General features: G+C 39.7%; 1 protein-coding gene across 20 annotated transcripts in view; it reads left to right on the top strand.

Annotated features, from left to right (window-relative positions):
- The window catches only part of DST (dystonin), a 690,084-nt gene that overhangs the window by 623,348 nt on the left and 48,198 nt on the right, over positions 1-18,538 (top strand). For all 20 annotated transcript variants that reach the window (XM_040349874.1, XM_040349879.1, XM_040349866.1 and 17 more), the window contains 11 exons: positions 4,536-4,739; positions 5,210-5,441; positions 5,727-5,953; positions 6,391-6,513; positions 8,910-9,011; positions 9,449-9,550; positions 9,713-9,886; positions 10,194-10,349; positions 12,713-12,910; positions 14,855-14,983; positions 17,628-17,798. In XM_040349874.1, the coding sequence (XP_040205808.1) occupies positions 4,536-4,739; positions 5,210-5,441; positions 5,727-5,953; positions 6,391-6,513; positions 8,910-9,011; positions 9,449-9,550; positions 9,713-9,886; positions 10,194-10,349; positions 12,713-12,910; positions 14,855-14,983; positions 17,628-17,798 (1,818 nt within the window). The remainder of the gene's footprint in view (positions 1-4,535; positions 4,740-5,209; positions 5,442-5,726; positions 5,954-6,390; positions 6,514-8,909; positions 9,012-9,448; positions 9,551-9,712; positions 9,887-10,193; positions 10,350-12,712; positions 12,911-14,854; positions 14,984-17,627; positions 17,799-18,538) is intronic.

Genomic DNA, 18,538 nt, shown 5'->3' with positions numbered 1-18,538 from the left:
GTCCTACAAGATCCACCCTGTGTTTCACGCCTCCCTGCTTAAGCCCGTTGTGTCTGACCCCTTCAACGGTAGAGAAGAACTGCCGCCACCACCAGTGGAGATTGAGGGGGAAAAGGAATTTGAGGTGGAGGCCATCTTGAATTGTAGGAAGAGAGGAAGACAATTACAATATCTCATCAAATGGAAGGGGTATCCCCCTGAAGACAACTCCTGGGAGCCTTCCCGAAATCTCCATGCCCCTCGTCTGATTCGGGCCTTTCATGCGGAGCACCCTGAGGTGATGGACAGTTTGGGCGTCCGGAGTCCGCCCCTTGGGAGGGGGCACTGTCAGGGCTCCATTCCCGGCTCCATTGAGCTCCCGCGTATGCGCGGTACGGCAGCGCGCCGTGTGCATGGAAGCGCGCATGTGCAGGTATGCGGCAACCCTGGGGCCAATCAGAGGCCGGACACTCCTATTTAAACCAGCAGCCTTCCCTGAACAGGTTGCTGGTTTGTCTTCAGCTCCTATGTGTTTACCTGTTGCCGTACCTGCCTGTTTTGACCCGGAATTCCTGACGACTCTCCTCTCACCTGGAACCTCTGACCCTTTGGCTAATGTTACCTGGATTGCTGTTGTCTCCTGCCCCTTGACCTTGGCTTGCTCTCATGGACTCCCTCTGAACTCTCCTGCCCTTGACCCTCGGCCTGTGACTCGGATTTGCCTTCATCTCCTGTGGACCCTACCAGACTTACCTACCAGTTCCTGCCTGACCAACGCTTGTCTCCAGTCTTCTGCACCTGCCCTGCTTCTGTCAGCTGCACCAAGTCTGCCTGCCAGCTCCCGGCACCGGTGCCTCCTTGTGCCGTCCCTCCTCTGTCCCAACTCCAGGGAGTGGTCTGCACATGGTCGCAAAGGTGAGCCGCCCTCAGCATCTCGGTCTCGGTGAGTACAGGCTCTGATACTTAGTGCGGAGGGTTTAATATTGAGTTGGCCCACCCTTTGCAGCTATACCAGCATCAACTCTTCTGAGAAGGCTGTTCACAAGGTTTAGGAGTGTGTATATGGGAATGTTTGACCATTCTTCCAGAAGCCCATTTGTGAGGTCAGGTACTGATGTGGATAAGAAGGCATGGCTCGCAGTATCCACTCAAATTATTCCCAAAGGTGTTCTATCAGGTTGAGGTCAGTCAAGCTCCTCCACCCAAACTTGCTCATCCATGTCTTTATGGACATTGCCTTGCGCACTAGTGTGCAGTCATGTTGGGCAGTCATGTTGGAACAGGAAAGAGCCAACCCCAAACTGTTCCCACAAAGTTAGGAGTATTAAATTGTGCAAAATGTCTTGATGCCCAACCCCTGAAAAACAACCCCACACCATAATCCCCCTCCACCAAATGATTTGGACCAGTGCACTTTTGTTAATATAGTGTATTTTAACTGTGGTTCATTGAAACCAATCTCTAAACGTTTTTTGCAATCAGATTTTTGGTAAAACATGGGGGCTATATTTGTCTTTGTATCTCAGATATAAGGCTTCTCTACAGCATTGCTCCTAATAATCAAATTGGCCATCACAGTAGGATACAACCTCTGCACAACTTGAATCATCATAGAGTATACCTGACACTTCTAAAAATTAAGAGAAATGTTTTTCATAGTTGAAATTTTTGACACCCATCCCGTCTTTGAAGAAGTAGATAAAAAAACAAGAGTGATCTTATCTGTCTCTTGGGCATGGGAAAGCTCTAAAAACTCACCTAGGAAACCATGAGAAGGTGAGGCAAAAACAAATCTGGGCAGCAAGGCATCCAAGTAACAATGAGAGCCTTGAATTCTATTTTGACTAACTCTAACATTGCACAACAAGTAATGATTTAGCCATCAAAGCTTCCAGTGTAAGATATTTTCTCAAAACTGAAATAACTAGCTTGGCAATTTCATAAACACTGCTTTGTCTGTAGGGCAGAGCTACAGACTAATGTTTTCAAAAACTGCTAAGCTAGCCAATCATGTGAATCTAGTTGTACGATCCTCTAGATTTATTAACAACTACTGTATAGTGTGAAGGCTTTCCTGGCTGGGTTTAAATTGAAAGGATTTATTTTAATGCAAGCCCTTGTACAACTACAGTTGTTAGATCTAAAAAAAAGGTTGTCTCAAGTTTTTACAATAATTTTTTACTATGGTTGGCCAGATTTAGATGGATTTGCCATTCATAAGTGGTTACAACACACACAAAAACATACAACTTACATTTGTGTAAGTTATTTGCCTTAATCACTGTATTTGCTTTATATCTGATTTGTTTTCATGGAAATTCTGTATTTAGAGTAAATAGTATGCTTTGAAGGCAGTGTGCTTGCACAGGATGTGTCAAGTTAAACATATCTTGGAAAAGTACATCTGCTAATTTGTCTTTACATACCATGAAAAGGATTATACTGTACATAGCTTTACAAAGGTTATGGATGAGCACTATTGTGATTTTAGTTTTTTTTATGTAAATTGGTGGATTTTGTTGAAAAGTTGTATTTTGCAGCCCCAGAGGTTTAGCTACCCGCATGACGTGGGACATTCTTCATTACTAACGCTATAAAGAAGATTTTTTTTAATGGCTAAACTTTACCTTTAAGGATTCTACTGACCAACAGTTGGAATCTCTTCCTAAATCCCACTTCTGTTGTGATGGCTTTCTAGAAGCCTTTAAATTTGTGTCCTGTTTTTGCTTGTTCTGTGAAAACTCCTCAGAAATTCTTCTCTCCGGGGACCCTCTGACCAACTAGGTCAACACAGACTGGCTTTGCTGTTCTTCAGCTAGGTAGGGATCTGTATCCTCAGTGTTGCCCCTGCACATTTGATAATTATCAGAGTATTGATTTCTGTTTTTGACCTAGTGCCCTTTCCCAGCACACCATGGGGGGGTTACTCGGATGACCCCCAATGAAAAGGGTAGAAGAGCATCTTGCAAAGAGTTTTATGCCTGAAAGATCCAGCCAGATCTAACTTTGGCAGGTTTTCTCTTTTGGAAACTGTCTGTCACCTGTAGGTGAGAGTTACCAATGTAGTCCCTTATTACAATGGTCCACTGTATGTTTACCTTGAGCCCCTCATGATCAAACAGGGAGTTACCCCTCTCTCCTCCCTTGCAGGGACATAGGACATTGAGGGACCCCACTTTGACACCTCAGCTTCCATTTCCTCTCAGTCTAATTCAGTACTCTTATATGCTGCTAGGGGTCTAGTTCCCGAACGTATCTGTCCTATGTACCAAGAGGCAGCCCCTTGTATGATTACTGAGCCTTTCCATCACATTCTTATTAACTTTCAGAAAGCAGGTTACTCAGTTAAAACTTGCTGCAGGTTATTGAGCTGAAATATTTAATTGCACTAAAAAAATTAGGGTTACCAACCTGTTTGGACAGGTGTGGCTTGATCACAAGACTGGCTGAACAGAATTACAAAACCATTGGTATATTACAAAAAAAACTATGTGTATACATCTTTTTCAACTGTGTATTTAACTTTACCTAAATTGGCTGCTTCTGCATTTACTAAATATGGCAAAGACTAGTGTTTAAAGTGTAGTAACTCACAGCACCAGTATTATTATTACACTAGTCAACAGTAAACTTAACACTTTTTTTCGGACAAATACTGTACTGATTAAACGAAAATTGTACATTCTGGTACCGCAGAATTTTCGTGTTTGTCCCTTCGGATAATTTCAGATTAACTGTCGTGACTGGCTCTCGAAAGCCATGTACTAACGATCAGATTATCGTACAATCACTTCAAAAGTGGTATTTTTTGGTCAGATTTTCTGATGTGTACTGGGCATTAGTCAGCATATGTGGAAAATCCTTCAAGCCCTACCTTTTGAGAGTTATCCGTTAGTCTATTGTTTAATGCAAAGCAGTTGTGTTATGGTTGTGTTGACATGTTGTCCCCTAAACAATGTGGGAAGTCTGTATCTTTTTGGACCTCCTAAATATGGTTGGAAAATTCTTATAAGATAAAAGGTTTTAGGATGCCCTTAATTACTGTTTTTATTTTTGTCTGCATTGCCATGCTACAGGCAATAGATAATATGTTCCAGAGTATAAGGGACTGCTAATATTTATTAATTCCTTAAACAATGCAATTTCCAATTTGTATTTATTTATTGGCTTTTATTATTGTTGCATCATAAGAAATGTTATAAACGCAGTACCTTTGGTACCCCCATAGTCCCAGCCCGGCAAGTAGTCTCATTGCTTTTGCCTTTTTAAATGATATAACCTTAATGTTTAGAATCACTTATAAATCCCCTTGTAAGTTTACCAGGGCAACGGCACTTGATGTAGTCACATCATAAATATTTAAAATAAGTTTTCCATGCCCACATGAGTAAAATCAACTTTAATACATTTAGAGATGTATGTCTTTAGTTATTATCTTTACTCTTTATAACTTTGTTTAGAGTATTTTGCCAGCTGGATACATTGAGACGCTAAAAACAGACATGCAAGGGAGTATGATCCTAAAGTATTTGTAATGTGTTTGTCTTTTGTCATAGCAACTTCGTGAGCTGATTGCAGAACACAAACCTCATATAGATAAGATGAACAAAACTGGGCCCCAGCTGTTGGAACTCAGTCCTGAGGAAGGTTTCTTTATCCAGGAGAAATATGTTTCAGCTGATTCCCTCTACAGTGAAATCAAGGAGGTTGTAAAGAAGCGGGCTGTTGCCTTGGATGAAGCTTTTTCTCAATCTTCACAGGTACCTGTTATAGTGTCTTTCATATATATATATAGAAGATGAAGGGTCTTCTATATGTAAAAGCATGCATACATAATACATATAAATAGATTTCCAATGACCTAGTTCCTTTATGCTGTCTAAGATGCTGAACAAAGCAGGTCCAGCAGGTCATATTTTTAAAGCTTTACATTGAAGCATAACCAGAATAATATTTCATCCCAAGTAAATATATTTATACATCACAAATAAATATAATTAGTTAGGGCTCATTCTATTTTTTTTTTTTTTACTATGAGAAACAAAACAATTGTTTTAGTACCGTTGAAAAATGAAAAACATAAGACTTTTTGCTTGTAGGTAACATTCAATGCTACTATAAGTTTTCAACTCACATTTTACAATAATGTTAATGTTTTTATTACTGAAGTGTTAACGGCTCAAAATAAAATTCATAAAAAAGAATGCTTTCTGTTTTCATTGCTGCACAGTTTCATGACAAGATTAATCCAATGCTTGAAAGCTTGCAACGAATAGCTGAGCGTTTGAGACAGCCACCTTCAATCTCAGCAGAGTGTGAGAAGATCAGAGAGCAGATAAGCGAGAATAAAAATGTTTCTGTGGAGCTTGAAAAGCTGCAGCCTGTCTATGAGACGCTTAAGATGCGTGGAGAGGAAATGATCGCTCGTTCGGAGGGTGCTGATAAGGACATCTCAGCTAAAGGTAATTCATTGGGCAAGACAGCAACTATTCTTTTCATTTTCAGTGGATGGTACATAGTGCAGACTTTAGTGCTGTTCTTATCATGCTGTCAGTTACGTTATTCATAATTATCCCATGAAATTTTGTTTTGAAATCTGCTTTTGGCAAGAAATGTGGTGCTATGATTTGCCTTACAAATGCCTTATTTATGAGTCATTAAACCTAATTGCCTGAACAACTATAAATGTATTAAAGCTGAATCAAATGGCAGACATATCTGTTTATGAAGTGTGCTTTCTTTGCCAGCTGTCCAAGATAAGCTTGACCAAATGGTCTTTATCTGGGAGGACATCCAGGCTTTGACAGAGGAAAGGGAGGCCCAGTTGTTGGATGTGTTGGAGTTGGCAGAAAAGTTCTGGTGTGATCACATTGCTCTAATAGCCACCATTAAAGACACCCAAGAATTTATCCGAGATCTTGATGAACCTGGAGTTGATCCTTCAGTTGTAAAACAGCAACAAGAGGCAGCGGAGGTGAGTTGACTAATAAGGTTTTACTGGAACACAATTATGGATCAGAAATTGAAGAAATAGTTGGAAAAATGCATATGAGCCATAAAGAATAGCTCCAGTTTGGGAAAGAAAATTAAAAGTCAGCAGCTGCAAATTCTGAATCTGCTGACTTTAATATAAGGGCATTTACCTGTCCAGGGATCCAGCGATGCCAGCACCCCAAGCCGATTCAACAATCGGCTTTGGGTGCAGGCGACAGTGGAAGTCTCGCTGTAAGTGTAAGTGTAATCTTCTAAAAAAAATCATGCTTTTTCAATACATTTACACTACATATACTTGTATTGACAACAGTGTCAGCAAAGCTGAAAATATTATAGACATCTTTCCCATGTATTTGTTAGATGATTATTGTTATGTTAGCATATTGTTGAAGCTTCACAGTAACTTTTTATTTTTAGGCTATAAAAGAAGAAATTGATGGCCTGCAAGAAGAGTTGGACCTTGTGTTTTCTCTTGGGTCAGAGTTAATATCTGGATGTGGAGAACCTGACAAGCCTGTTGTGAATAAAAGTATTGATGAGGTATGGTCTGGTTTACATATTGAGATTTGTATATGTAAACACTGTAGAAATTACGGATGAGATTTGTCTTTAGTTGATTTCAATGCATTTTTCTATAGTTTTGCCTAGGAAAATGTTCAGTGTAATGCCCTGTAATATATATATGTGTCGGGAACCATAAACCAAGCAGGGCCAGAAAATGCAGTTAAAATCACACCTTTAATAAAATAGCAAAAAATAACACAGTTCAGGAATGTCCTCAAAAACTGAAGCCATGGATTGGATGCCAGAGCGGGTAATCAGACGAGCCGTGCTCAGGAAGTCAGAAGTCGGCATAGTAATGAGCAAAAACAGGAACAGGTATCGGAAGAGAAGTCAGGCCAAGTCATATACAAGAACACACTGGAGATCATAGACCATGCAAGGGCATGGAGGAAATGTACAAAGCTATTTAAATAGCCAAAAAGAGCTGGCTGTAGGCTGGACTAATGAGGCAGGCAATGGTAACCAGGTGAGTCACTGTGGAAACAACGAGTAGCTGGTAATTAACCGACAGCTGATCAGCCTCTTTGCACTGAAAAAAAAGCTGCTCTTAAATAGCAGGAGACTTGTAATATGTTTCTATATACATAGGGTCATTTCAACTGGTGGATAAAAAAACATGTTCAGCTACTAGATATTCTAAATACAGTGCTCATACCCTATCACTAGCAGCCTCATAGTGTATACTATATATCTGAACCAAACGCTGTTTACAGGAAACAGTAGCTCTCAGAAAGGGGGAAGGAATACTGGTGGAACTGGATATTTACTTCTCAATAGATAACTTTGCTCCTTGTAATATATATATAAATATATATATATATATATATATATATATATTTATAAAATATGCTCGCCATTGAGATATACTGTATATACTCGAGTATAAGCCAAGTTTTTCAGCCCTGTTTTTAGGGCTGAAAATACCCCCCTCAGCTTATACTCGAGTCAGTGTACCTGCATTTTTGACAGGCATACATTTTTTTTAAAGTCCCGGCTTCCTCTTGGTGTTCCGTTCCATGATAGGCATTTGACACTGTGTTCCGCCTCTTATCCTCGGACAGTTTCCCAGCAGACACTGTATTCAGTGTTCCGCCAGTCACGGACGTCCTCTTGTCCGAGGATGAAAGAATGTCCGTGATTGACTGAACACTGAACACAGTGTCTGCTGGAAAACTGAGTGCGAGGATGAGAGGACCTCCGTGATAGGCGGAACACAGTGTCAAATGCCTATTACGGAACGCCAGGAGGAAGCTGCGACTTTTAAAAAATGGATGCCTGTCAAGAATTTAGGCACAGTGAGACTGCAATGGGCACAATGAAGTATGGCACAGTGAGACTGCAATGGGCATAGTGAGGTATGGCACAGTGAGACTGCAATGGGCACAGTGAGGTATGGCACAGTGAGACTGCAATGGGAACAGTGAGGTATGGCACAGTGAGGTTGCAATGGGCACAGTGGGGCGTGCAAATGGGCATTGTTGACCCTCTTTTCCGCTTCTGCATTCTCACCCTAGTCTTATACTCGAGACAATAAGTTTTCCCATTTTTTTGGTGGTAAAATTAGGTCCCTAGCTTATACTCGGGTCGGCTTATACTCAAGTATACACGGTAATCATTTGTGTTGAATTCACTATCAGATTGATTACTTCCAAGTGTCCATCCAACTACTGTGTAATGTTTTTGACCAACCTGTGACATAGTTGGAACATGAGGCGTTCACATTATGGAGATCATCTTGTAGCCATTGTGTTTATTAATAAGATGCAGGAGAATCTAGGCACATTTGTTTTACCTAAGTTAGCCCAGTTCTCTGGCTTTTTAAGCTGCATATGTGTTTTTTTTTGTATAAATCCATACATATTCCCCTGAGTGATTGCTGAAATATATGGTGGAATGAAGTAATGACATCATATATCCAGGATTTGAGCTAATCACTTTCAAGTGTTATATGACTTCTCATTCTGAGGGTCATACCATTCTGGTAAGCTTTTGATCTAGGCACTGATGTGAGAGTACTGAGTGTGTGTTTTTTTTTCACTTGAAGGAGTTTTCTACGCTATTATGTGGAGATTTATATGAAGATTCTTTTCACATATACTTCACGGTGGAGTTCTTTTGTTTGCCTAGAAGTTTTATTATAGATACACTTGCTGCACTGATATTAGTTCTGGTTTGTTTTTTGTTTTATGAGCGCTGCACTTCAGTTTGGTTTATATAAAATATGAACTGCTCTATGCCTTTGGTGAGCAGTGGTGAAAACTCTGTGTATATATATATATATATATATATATATATATATATATATATATACCCCATATTACAATGCAAATTCATATAATGCTTGATTTATTCAAAAAAATTTTTATTTCTAGGTGAATTCTGCATGGGATACACTGTATAAAACATGGAAAGAGAGAGTCGACAAACTGGATGAAGCAATGAAGGCTGCTGTACAGTACCAGGATGGGTTGCAGGTACATTAACATGTATTGATTATTTTGTTAATACTGAGAAAAGCTAAATAATAACTGATAGCTTGTGCCCTTTCATAAATTATTCAATTGTAGTTTACACACCATATTTTTTTTACCAGGTTATATTGTAGTTATCCATTCATTGTACATTACAACTGCTAAACATTATATACATAAAAGAATATCAGTTCTTTATAACTTTTAAATGAGCAAAACATGTTGCTAAACAGAAGGCTAACACAATAAATGGAAATAAAATAATAATCCTCAAATGTTCTCACTTTTTGTTAATACATTGTTTATTTCCTCAATGACTTACTTAATGTAGTGTTCTTTATTACTGCTCTGATGTTCCCAAGAAGATAATACATCATAAGTGCAAAGCATTGTTAGGGTGATACAGCATGTCAGTAAAGTTTTGTTTCATTTGCTTATAGGCACTCTTTGACTGGGTGGATATTGCTACAGGGAGAATGTCTATAATGTCACCCATCGGAACAGACTTAGACACGGTGAAGCAGCAAATAGTTGAACTTAAGGTATGATAAACCCACTTACTATTACATATTTTATTTTTTATAGTTGAGAAATCCCTATTGATAAATTTGTAAATATTACAGGATGCAGTCCATTGAATCTAATTCTGACTCTGATAGTCTCAGCTCTGTGAACTGTCTGTTACTCTTTTCTCCCTGCTGCAGCAATTTAAGACAGGGGCGTATCAACAACAAATAGAACTGGAAAGGCTGAATCACCAGAAAGAGTTATTACAGAAGAAGGCGACAGATGAGAATGATAAGCAAGCTGTTGAAGATTCCTTCAAAGAACTGAAAAGTTTATGGCAAACCTTAGAGGATAAAATTATCAACAGACAGGTAAAATACAAATGATGTTTGTTGATTAATTAGGTGAAGAGTATATATGACCATAGAAAAATCTGTTTCATGAAAACGTGAATCGTAAAAGGTTAAGCATAGCTTTTCTTCCCTGGGATATTGGCACCATTTCTTAAATATCTCAGACACTAGAACATAAACTGTTCACATACCAGATTTACCAGATATATGTAAAATGAGGGCTTTACTAAACAATCCATGTATAATATATAAATATACAACATATATATGTTTTGAATTGATTGTTAAATGAACAGTAAGTCTTTCTTCTTCCTCCTTCCATCAGCACAAACTAGAAGCTGCCCTCTTAGCTTTAGGTCCATTCCAGCATGCACTAGATGAATTGCTAACATGGATGACTCATACAGAAGGACTGCTCAATGAACAGAAACCCGTTGGTGGAGATCCAAAGACTATTGAGATTGAACTTGCCAAACACCATGTGAGTAGTAACACAAAGAAATTTGTAGCCACTTCAGGCAGTTGATTTTATATTGTAACAAGACAAATTCCATGTGTGGAACAACCATTAGCAGTCATAGTACTGACCATTCAGTACAAATTGAGTGTCATTGGGTACCCAGTTTAGAGTTTATATGGTTATGGTTCTTTCCACTGTGTTGTAGCGTGAGTCTCAAATAAAAAAAACATACTACCCATTCACTCAGCTCTAAAAAGAGTGAAAACATCCTGCATCATCAGTTTGTTGCACTAGACTAGAGGATATATGCAAAGCTTTTTTCAATGGAGTTTAATATTTAACCAGGCTTGAACTTTGGAGTGCCACAAACTTGCAAAGAGAATTAATTAAAAAAACGTTGGCAACAGTGTGGTACACCCTGCTCCTCTTTCTTTCCTGCAGCTCTCTGTCTGAATTTACCTGGAAAAAGAGCTGCTTCTGTTATACCAAAGGAATCCTGGCTGTCAAAAGGATGGGATTTGTTAGTATCACAGAAGCAGCTCTTTCTACTTCTGTGTATCTTGACAGTAACAGAACACAGTCTGCAGTGTCTAGAAGATTTTTGATGTAGCAACATTGTTTTGCTATATTTTAAATACTATGGTTCATTCATAGCAGATCAAAGGGATGATCGGCATGTGATGTCAGCTAAAGAAATGTTGTGAGTAAAAAATAAATAAACCAATGCCTATTTAACTATAATGCAAACTGAATCAGTTCCATGATTCTCACCCCCCCCCAGGTTCTGTGAGCATGCCAATGTGCCACAGGGCTTTGGGTCCTGATAGGACGCTGGGGCACATCTGCACACATGTGGGTTTTCCAGCATGTGCGTAAAGACCTTTACCGTGTCTGCGTACGCACACTGGTGGTTTTTGCCTCAGGGCTCTGCCAGGACCAGATATCAAAACTATAGAGGACTAAAGTTCCTACTTAACTGGTTGCCGACCAGCCACCATAGTTTTACGGTGGCAGGTCGGCACCCCTGCGCGAGAGCCCGTAGCTATACATCGGCTCTCGCGCAGGCCACTAGGGGCGCGTGCGCGCCGCCGGAGGCACGCGCGTTCTCCCTCCGCTCTCCCCCATCCCGTGTGCGTGCCCGGCGGGCGCGATCGCCGCCGTGAACACACGATCGCTCGTTACAGAGCGAGGACCGGGAGCTGTGTGTGTAAACACACAGCTCCCGGTCCTGTCAGGGAGAGAAATGCTGATCTTCTGTTCATACAATGTATGAACAGAAGATCAGTCATTTCCCCACATCAGTCCACCCCCCCTACAGTTAGAACACACCCAGGGAACATACTTAACCCCTTCCCCGCCCCCTAGTGTTGACCCCTTCACTGCCAGTGGCATTTTTATAGTAATCAGTGCATTTTTATAGCACTGATCTCTATAAAAATGCCAATGGTCCCAAAAATGTGTCAAAAGTGTCCGAAGTGTCCGCCATAATGTCGCAGTACCGAAAAAAATCGATGATCGCCGCCATTACTAGTAAAAAAAAAATATTAATAAAAATGCCATAAAAATACCCCCCTATTTTGTAAACGCTATAACTTTTGCGCAAACCAATCAATAAACGCTTATTGCGATTTTTTTAACGAAAAATATGTAGAAGAATACGTATCGGCCTAAACTGAGGAAAAAAAACGTTTTTTATATATTTTTGGGGGATATTTATTATAGCAAAAAGTAAAAAATATAATTTTTTTCAAAATTGTTGCTATATTTTTGTTTATAGCGCAAAAACTAAAAACCGCAGAGGTGATCAAATACCACCAAAAGAAAACTCTATTTGTGGGGAAAAAAGGACGCCAATTTTGTTTGGGAGCCACGTCGCACGACCGCGCAATTGTCAGTTAAATCGACGCAGTGCCGAATCGCAAAAAGTGCTCTGGTCTTTGACCAGCAATATGGTCTGGGGGTTAAGTGGTTAATTTTTTAGTTTTTAATTTAAAATAACTGCACAACTTTGGGGAAAAAAGCCTTTATTTCAATTGAAATGAATTTTGCCATGCTTTGTACTGAAACCGTTTATTGTCATTATAGACTGAGCAAACTATAGAATAAACTATGCAAAACAAGTTTTTGCAAGACATTATTGGCAACAGAAAGCCTTGATTGCAGCAAAAGAGTGATATATTATTGCTTTATTTTAAGTAATGACAAAGTTATCACTGAATCAATAGACCCATTGCTAAAATTCAAACATTGGGGTGGTCTACAGTAAACAGGTTAGACAGGTATGGTGGCTGGAGTGGTTAAGTTAAATGTATACATTTATAATTTTTTTCTTACATAATAAAACAGTGTACATTCTAACAAACCAATTTTGTTTACTATTATAGGTGCTACAAAATGATGTTCTGGCACACAAGTCTAGTGTAGAAACGGTCCAGAAAGCGGGAAACGACCTGATAGAGTCCAGTGCCGGAGAAGAGGCCAAGAGTCTGCACAGCAGGTTAGAGGCACTAAGCCAGCGTTGGCAAAATGTCACGGATCAAACAGAGCAGAGGAGAAAGCAACTTGACAAAGCACTTCTCCAGGTAAGTGAAAGATTACTCAGTGAATGAAGCGTGATTTTTATTAATGCTTGAAGCATGTTTGTTAAAGTGCAGAACCTACAATGCTTTGAAAACAATAACAATGTGAATTCTCACATGATGTTGACAGTGTGTAGTATGCACCTTATAATAGGAACTATGTTCGAAGAGTATCGAGAGTATCACTCTAAATATAGTGTACCGTATTGTGTGTATTATAACAAGATCACTTACAAATTAAAAGAATGGGATGTGGGCATACATCTGATCACTTATTTGTTTGATTTTCTTTTAAAGGAGAAGTACAGCCAAAGCTTGTTTGGCTGGACTTCTCCTGTGGATCACAGGAGTGCAGTTCATTTTGCACTCCTGTGACCCGTTTTAAGCGGAGAGCAGACTGAGGTTCGCTCTCTGCTGATGTCACAGAAGTCTGTTCAGGCTCCACATCATCATGACCACAGAGTTAGGATCCACCAGATCCCTGGACCAACACCCGGCTCAGCCTCTCAGCGAGCCACTGAGAGCCTGAGCCGGCCGCTCCCTCCACAGCCCAGTGCTCCAGTGAGCAAGGAGGGGGCAGAGCAGAGAGCTGTGACTGACAGGCAGCTGCTCTCTGCTCCCAGATCTGTGAGCGTTCTCAGTGTTAGAGGCGTCGGGGGATATGCCAACAAACAGATGCTGCATCCACCTAGGTTGATTCTTAAAAAAAAAATGACTTCCCTTTTAAGTTCAATAAGTGGAAAACAAATGTTCTAGTGCATATACATGTTGATATACATATTTCAACGTTGTTGGTAAAAGTAGAAATAAAGCCACCATTTTTATCAGGTTGTTTGATATTAGATGTGCGGAGTGGGGCAAAATTGTCCCCTCCCCTACATCTATGGGACCGTGGCAGACTAAAAAGAAAATTCTAGAGGTTTAAGCTAATTAACATACTTACCTTTAATTGGTTGCTGAAGTTTCAAAAGGTTAGAACATGTGCTGTCACCTTTAAAAAGAAAAAGATGCATCACAGAAGATGCAGTCAGCAAGGAGTGAAAGAAGAAGGCACATATAATATATAAATATATAATGTATAATAGAATGTATATTGAATAAATATTTTGTTGATTAAGTTTCAAGATTTTTTTTTTAAACCAGTTGTTCTATATTTCAATTTATTAAATATTGTAATTTGTGCTGCCTACGGTCCCATACACAGTTCTGTGAAGTCCAGAGTTGCTTTAAATAAACTTTCTTCTCTTAAAGGTCAGGCTTGCCTTAGAAGAGAGAAAAGTTAGCAATTCTACTACCTTTTTTAATCGAACACTATGGAGTTGATATACTAAAACTGGAAAGTGCAAAATCTGGTGCAGCTCTGCGTGGAAACCAATCAGATTCCATTTTTTTTTTTCATCAAAGCTTGATTGAACAAGCTGAAGTTAGACGCTGATTGGCTACCATGCACAGCTGCACCAGATTTTACGCTCTCCAGTTTTAGTCAATCAAACCCTATACCTATACCCTATCTAATGAATATGCAAATATTGAACATATCCTATACTACAAATATTTTTAGCGTTCTTATTTTCTGTCCAGTACACTAAATATTGCTTGTCCTGTTATATTATAATAGAACAAAACCTCTATCTATCTGTCTGTCTGTCTGTCTGCCTATCTATCTATCTATCCATCCATCTATCTTTCTATCTATATATATATTGTTCCCGTATTAAAATGAAGTATTAAAAACAGCCCCAAGGAAGTGCTCTGTCGCTATGAATTTTATTATGTTTATATAGTTCCTAGTTACTCAAAACAAAGGCCAGAAAACTATAAGAAATCATATATTATACTATTTCAAAAGGCTGCTGCATATAACTACCGACTAAGCAGTTATGCACTGCTCAATGTTAGGATGTTGACATTTGTTTAACATTTAGCTATCTGTTCCCTGAAAAACAGGCTCAGGGTTTCCACAGCGAGATTGAAGAAATGCATCAATGGCTGACAGAGACTGAACGTCATTTACTGGCTTCCAAACCTGTTGGAGGATTACCAGAAACAGCGAGGGAGCAACTCAACACTCATCTGGTAAGAATCTGCAGACATGGCTCCAGTTTGGCCAATTTTTCCTGTCTGCCTTGTAGACAAGGACATCAGTGGTCATGGTTTGTTCTTGAAATAAAGTTCTAAATTTGCCTAGTAGCATTGTATGATTTTTGGGCTTTTTCAGAACATTTATATATAGAGTAGCGGAAAGGCACATGTGATAAAATGCCCTTAGCAATTGGGATTTGAAGGGGTATTACCATCACAAAAGGTTCTATAAACACTGTCTACGATGATAGTGTTGAGTGTCATATGTGTCAAATGCTAATCAGTGAAAAGAACACAGAGTTGTACTCTCTAAAATCTAAACAATTTGGACCACATCCTGTAACACTTTTGCCATATAAAAACAACTGCAGTTAAGTGTTTCCAATGCCGGATTCACATGAGCCAAATATTGGCTGAAATCAGTTGGTACAGTAGAAACTGCGGTGCGGTCCCACTGTCAGAACACAATAGAACAGCAAGGAGCCACTTGTGTTAGTACAGAGATCTGTCCTTTTTATTTCATTCAGCCCACTGGGTTGAACACAAAGAAGCTCATTGTGTGTACCAGACTTTAATGATCTGATAACTTTAACCACTTTGCGTCTGCGCTATAGCCAAATGACGACTACAGCGCAGACCTGAATTGCCTCGCTCCCTGTATGCCCGCTGGTCACCGAGTCACTGAGACTCAGTGATCACAGATCTGAGTAAGGGGCCGTTCCCAGCCTCTTTCCATGTGATCAGCTGTCAGCCAATGACAGCTGATCATGTGATGTAAACAAAAGCTTGGTAATCGTTTTTTTCTCCTCGCGCTGACAACAATGTGGTCACTGGCCACCTATCAATGCCCACCAGTGGTGACAATCAGTGTCACCTACCAGTACCGATCAGTGCCCATAATTGCCACCCATCAGTGCCCATCACTGCCATCCATCAGTGCCCATCACTGCCAGCTATCAGTGCCACCTATCAATGACACCTATCAGTGCCACTTATCAGTGCAAGTGGTTAAAAGTAATTGACTTTTCCCATTGTTTTATTTTAAAGATTAAAGCTGGCCACACATAGATTGAAATTCACCCGGTTCAACAGGGACTGGTCGAATATTGATCCATGTATGGGCACCTCGGTTGTACAGAAGTCGATCTATCGATCGACTTCTGTACAACCAGCCTGTCAAGTGTTACCCAAACACTAATCACTGTTTTCTGCAGGAAGAGAAGGCTCCCCGCTAGCAGAACACAGAAGTGCTGTGGGAGGGATTGGGAGTCAGTGTTGATGGGGGAATCAAGCCATTTTCTTATGCAAATTACATAATCTATGGCCTGCCTAACTTGAGCCAAAATGTTTTTATAAGCTTTGGATGGATTTGGGAAGAGTACAGTCCAGTTATCACATTTCAGTTGCTTTCTGTGACCGTGTTGGGAAGATTTTTTTTACTTTATTTCCTGTCCCAAAAGGATAGGAAATAATTGAAGTGGGAAGCAGATTTTTCTAGGACAGGAAGTAATACCTGACAGGTTCTAACTAACTCTTTCTCATTATAGTGAAAAAAGTGGGAGGTTGTACCCTGTGTGCCCACTGGAGGGATCTCCCATGATTTCCTGTCCTGAGAGTAATTCTCCCAAGCAGGGACAACAAATAACCATCTGGCAAAATTTCTTTTACTTTTCCAAAATAAGAAAAAGAAAAGGGTAGAGAAAGGGTTACAACCGGGCGGTATTGCTGCGCTGTCCCATTGATTTCAATGAACAGGACCGGTGGAGGCGCGGTAAACACACTGCTCCTTCACCGCTCCAAAGATGCGGCTAGCAGGACTTTTTTTACTTTCCTCCTAGCGCAAAGCTTCAGTGTGAAAGCCCTATTTTTAACACTATATCGCCTATAATACGCCCTCAGTGTGAAAGGGGTCTAAGGCGTTAATTCTTAGAAATAAGCAGGTGCACCAAAAAAGTCAATGGAGAGTTTTTCTGACTCGCTGCGCTATTTAGTGGATGTGAAAACTATATGCAAAACATCTTCAAAAGGGTCTGATTATTCCAGATCCCAACGTGTATAGTTTCCTGTTTTATAACTTTTATTAATGTTATTAAAAAATGTACCGGTATATAATATGGTAAAAAAAAGTGATAGACTCTAATATATTGCAGCTTGCCAGTCATTAGACATGATGGCTATATTCATTAAAACATTTTCAGGTTAAGTACATTTTCTGCAAATACAGAAAAATACCTGTGGATCCTGCTAGAAATCCAAGTTTGTGGTCAAGCCATGTTGTGTGTGTCTATGGATTCACAGCCTGGCTTAGGATCACGCCCACAGGAAGGCCCCCTCAGCAGCCAGCTTGCTGAGGGGGCACTCAGAGAGGAGGATCCCATAGCGCCATTGGGGTACTCCATAAGTGTGAGGTAAGGGGCTGCTCTGTCCAATACCATAGCACAGAGCAGGTAAGCATGACATGTTTTTTTATTTTATTGTAAAATAAATATAAGCTTTTCAACCACTTTAATTTCCCTTCATCAGTCATCGACAAGAACATCATGTTCATCATTTGTAAAGTATATCTGTTTCAGCCGACTTCTGACATGCTAACACATTGTAATGAAGCATTATGAAAATGGTATTTGCATATCTTTAGGAACTATGTGCTATGTTTGAAGTAAAGGAAGAGGTCTACAAAAACATCATGCTTAAAAGCCAGCAACTGTTGCAAAAAAGTTCAGATGACCCTGAAGCAAATATGGATCAAGACATAAACAACCTAAAAGAGAAATGGGAATCAGTAGAAACAAAACTCAGTGAGCAAAAAGTAAGTATTGAAGGCTTTATAGGTAAGCACCAGTGCAGTATTTGGTTGTAATAATGTGCTGTAGACCAGATAAGTAAGCTTTTCATAAAGGTCATACTATTTCTAGTAATAACATTTTGATTTGGTATTGGCGCTGATAAAATAATAATGACCTAATCACAACAGCATATAGTAGTTGGGTGAACATACAACATTTATATCATGTGAATAACAACACTACCCTATTTAAATTGTATTTGAGAGTCGTTCTCTATGCATATTTATGGTTTACATGCCTGCTGATTTTAATTTTTTTACTGCCACCTGATATTTTTGTAATTGTTTTAATATCCACTGTGCTATAATGTAGGATTCGAGCTGAAGTTTGGGTATGCATATTTTCGCATCGTTGCATGGACCAATGCTAATCATTCCTTGATTAAACGAGGTAGAGATCCTGACATCACCGCTGCGCTTCTCCACCTCGTCCAATCAAAGAATGCTTTACATTCATTGAGAAAGTGTCCTCTAAATATGTGCTGAGCAAGCGATTTTCTGTGTTCACTAAGCAGCAAGGCAGCCGCTCAGAACATAGGTGCGATCACTGTAGTAGCGAAGATTACTACAGTCATTTCCAACTTCAACAGGCATCTTCCAGGTAACACATGCATATTTACATTGGTCCAAGCCGGACAAATGTAGCTATGCAGTAATATGCATTCCCACACTTCTTTTTCTTAGCGTTGAATATTACGCATTGA

This window comes from Rana temporaria, chromosome 4 (assembly GCF_905171775.1).
Source record: "Rana temporaria chromosome 4, aRanTem1.1, whole genome shotgun sequence".
Taxonomy (NCBI): domain Eukaryota; kingdom Metazoa; phylum Chordata; class Amphibia; order Anura; family Ranidae; genus Rana; species Rana temporaria.
This window is presented reverse-complemented; position numbering and strand designations above follow the sequence as displayed.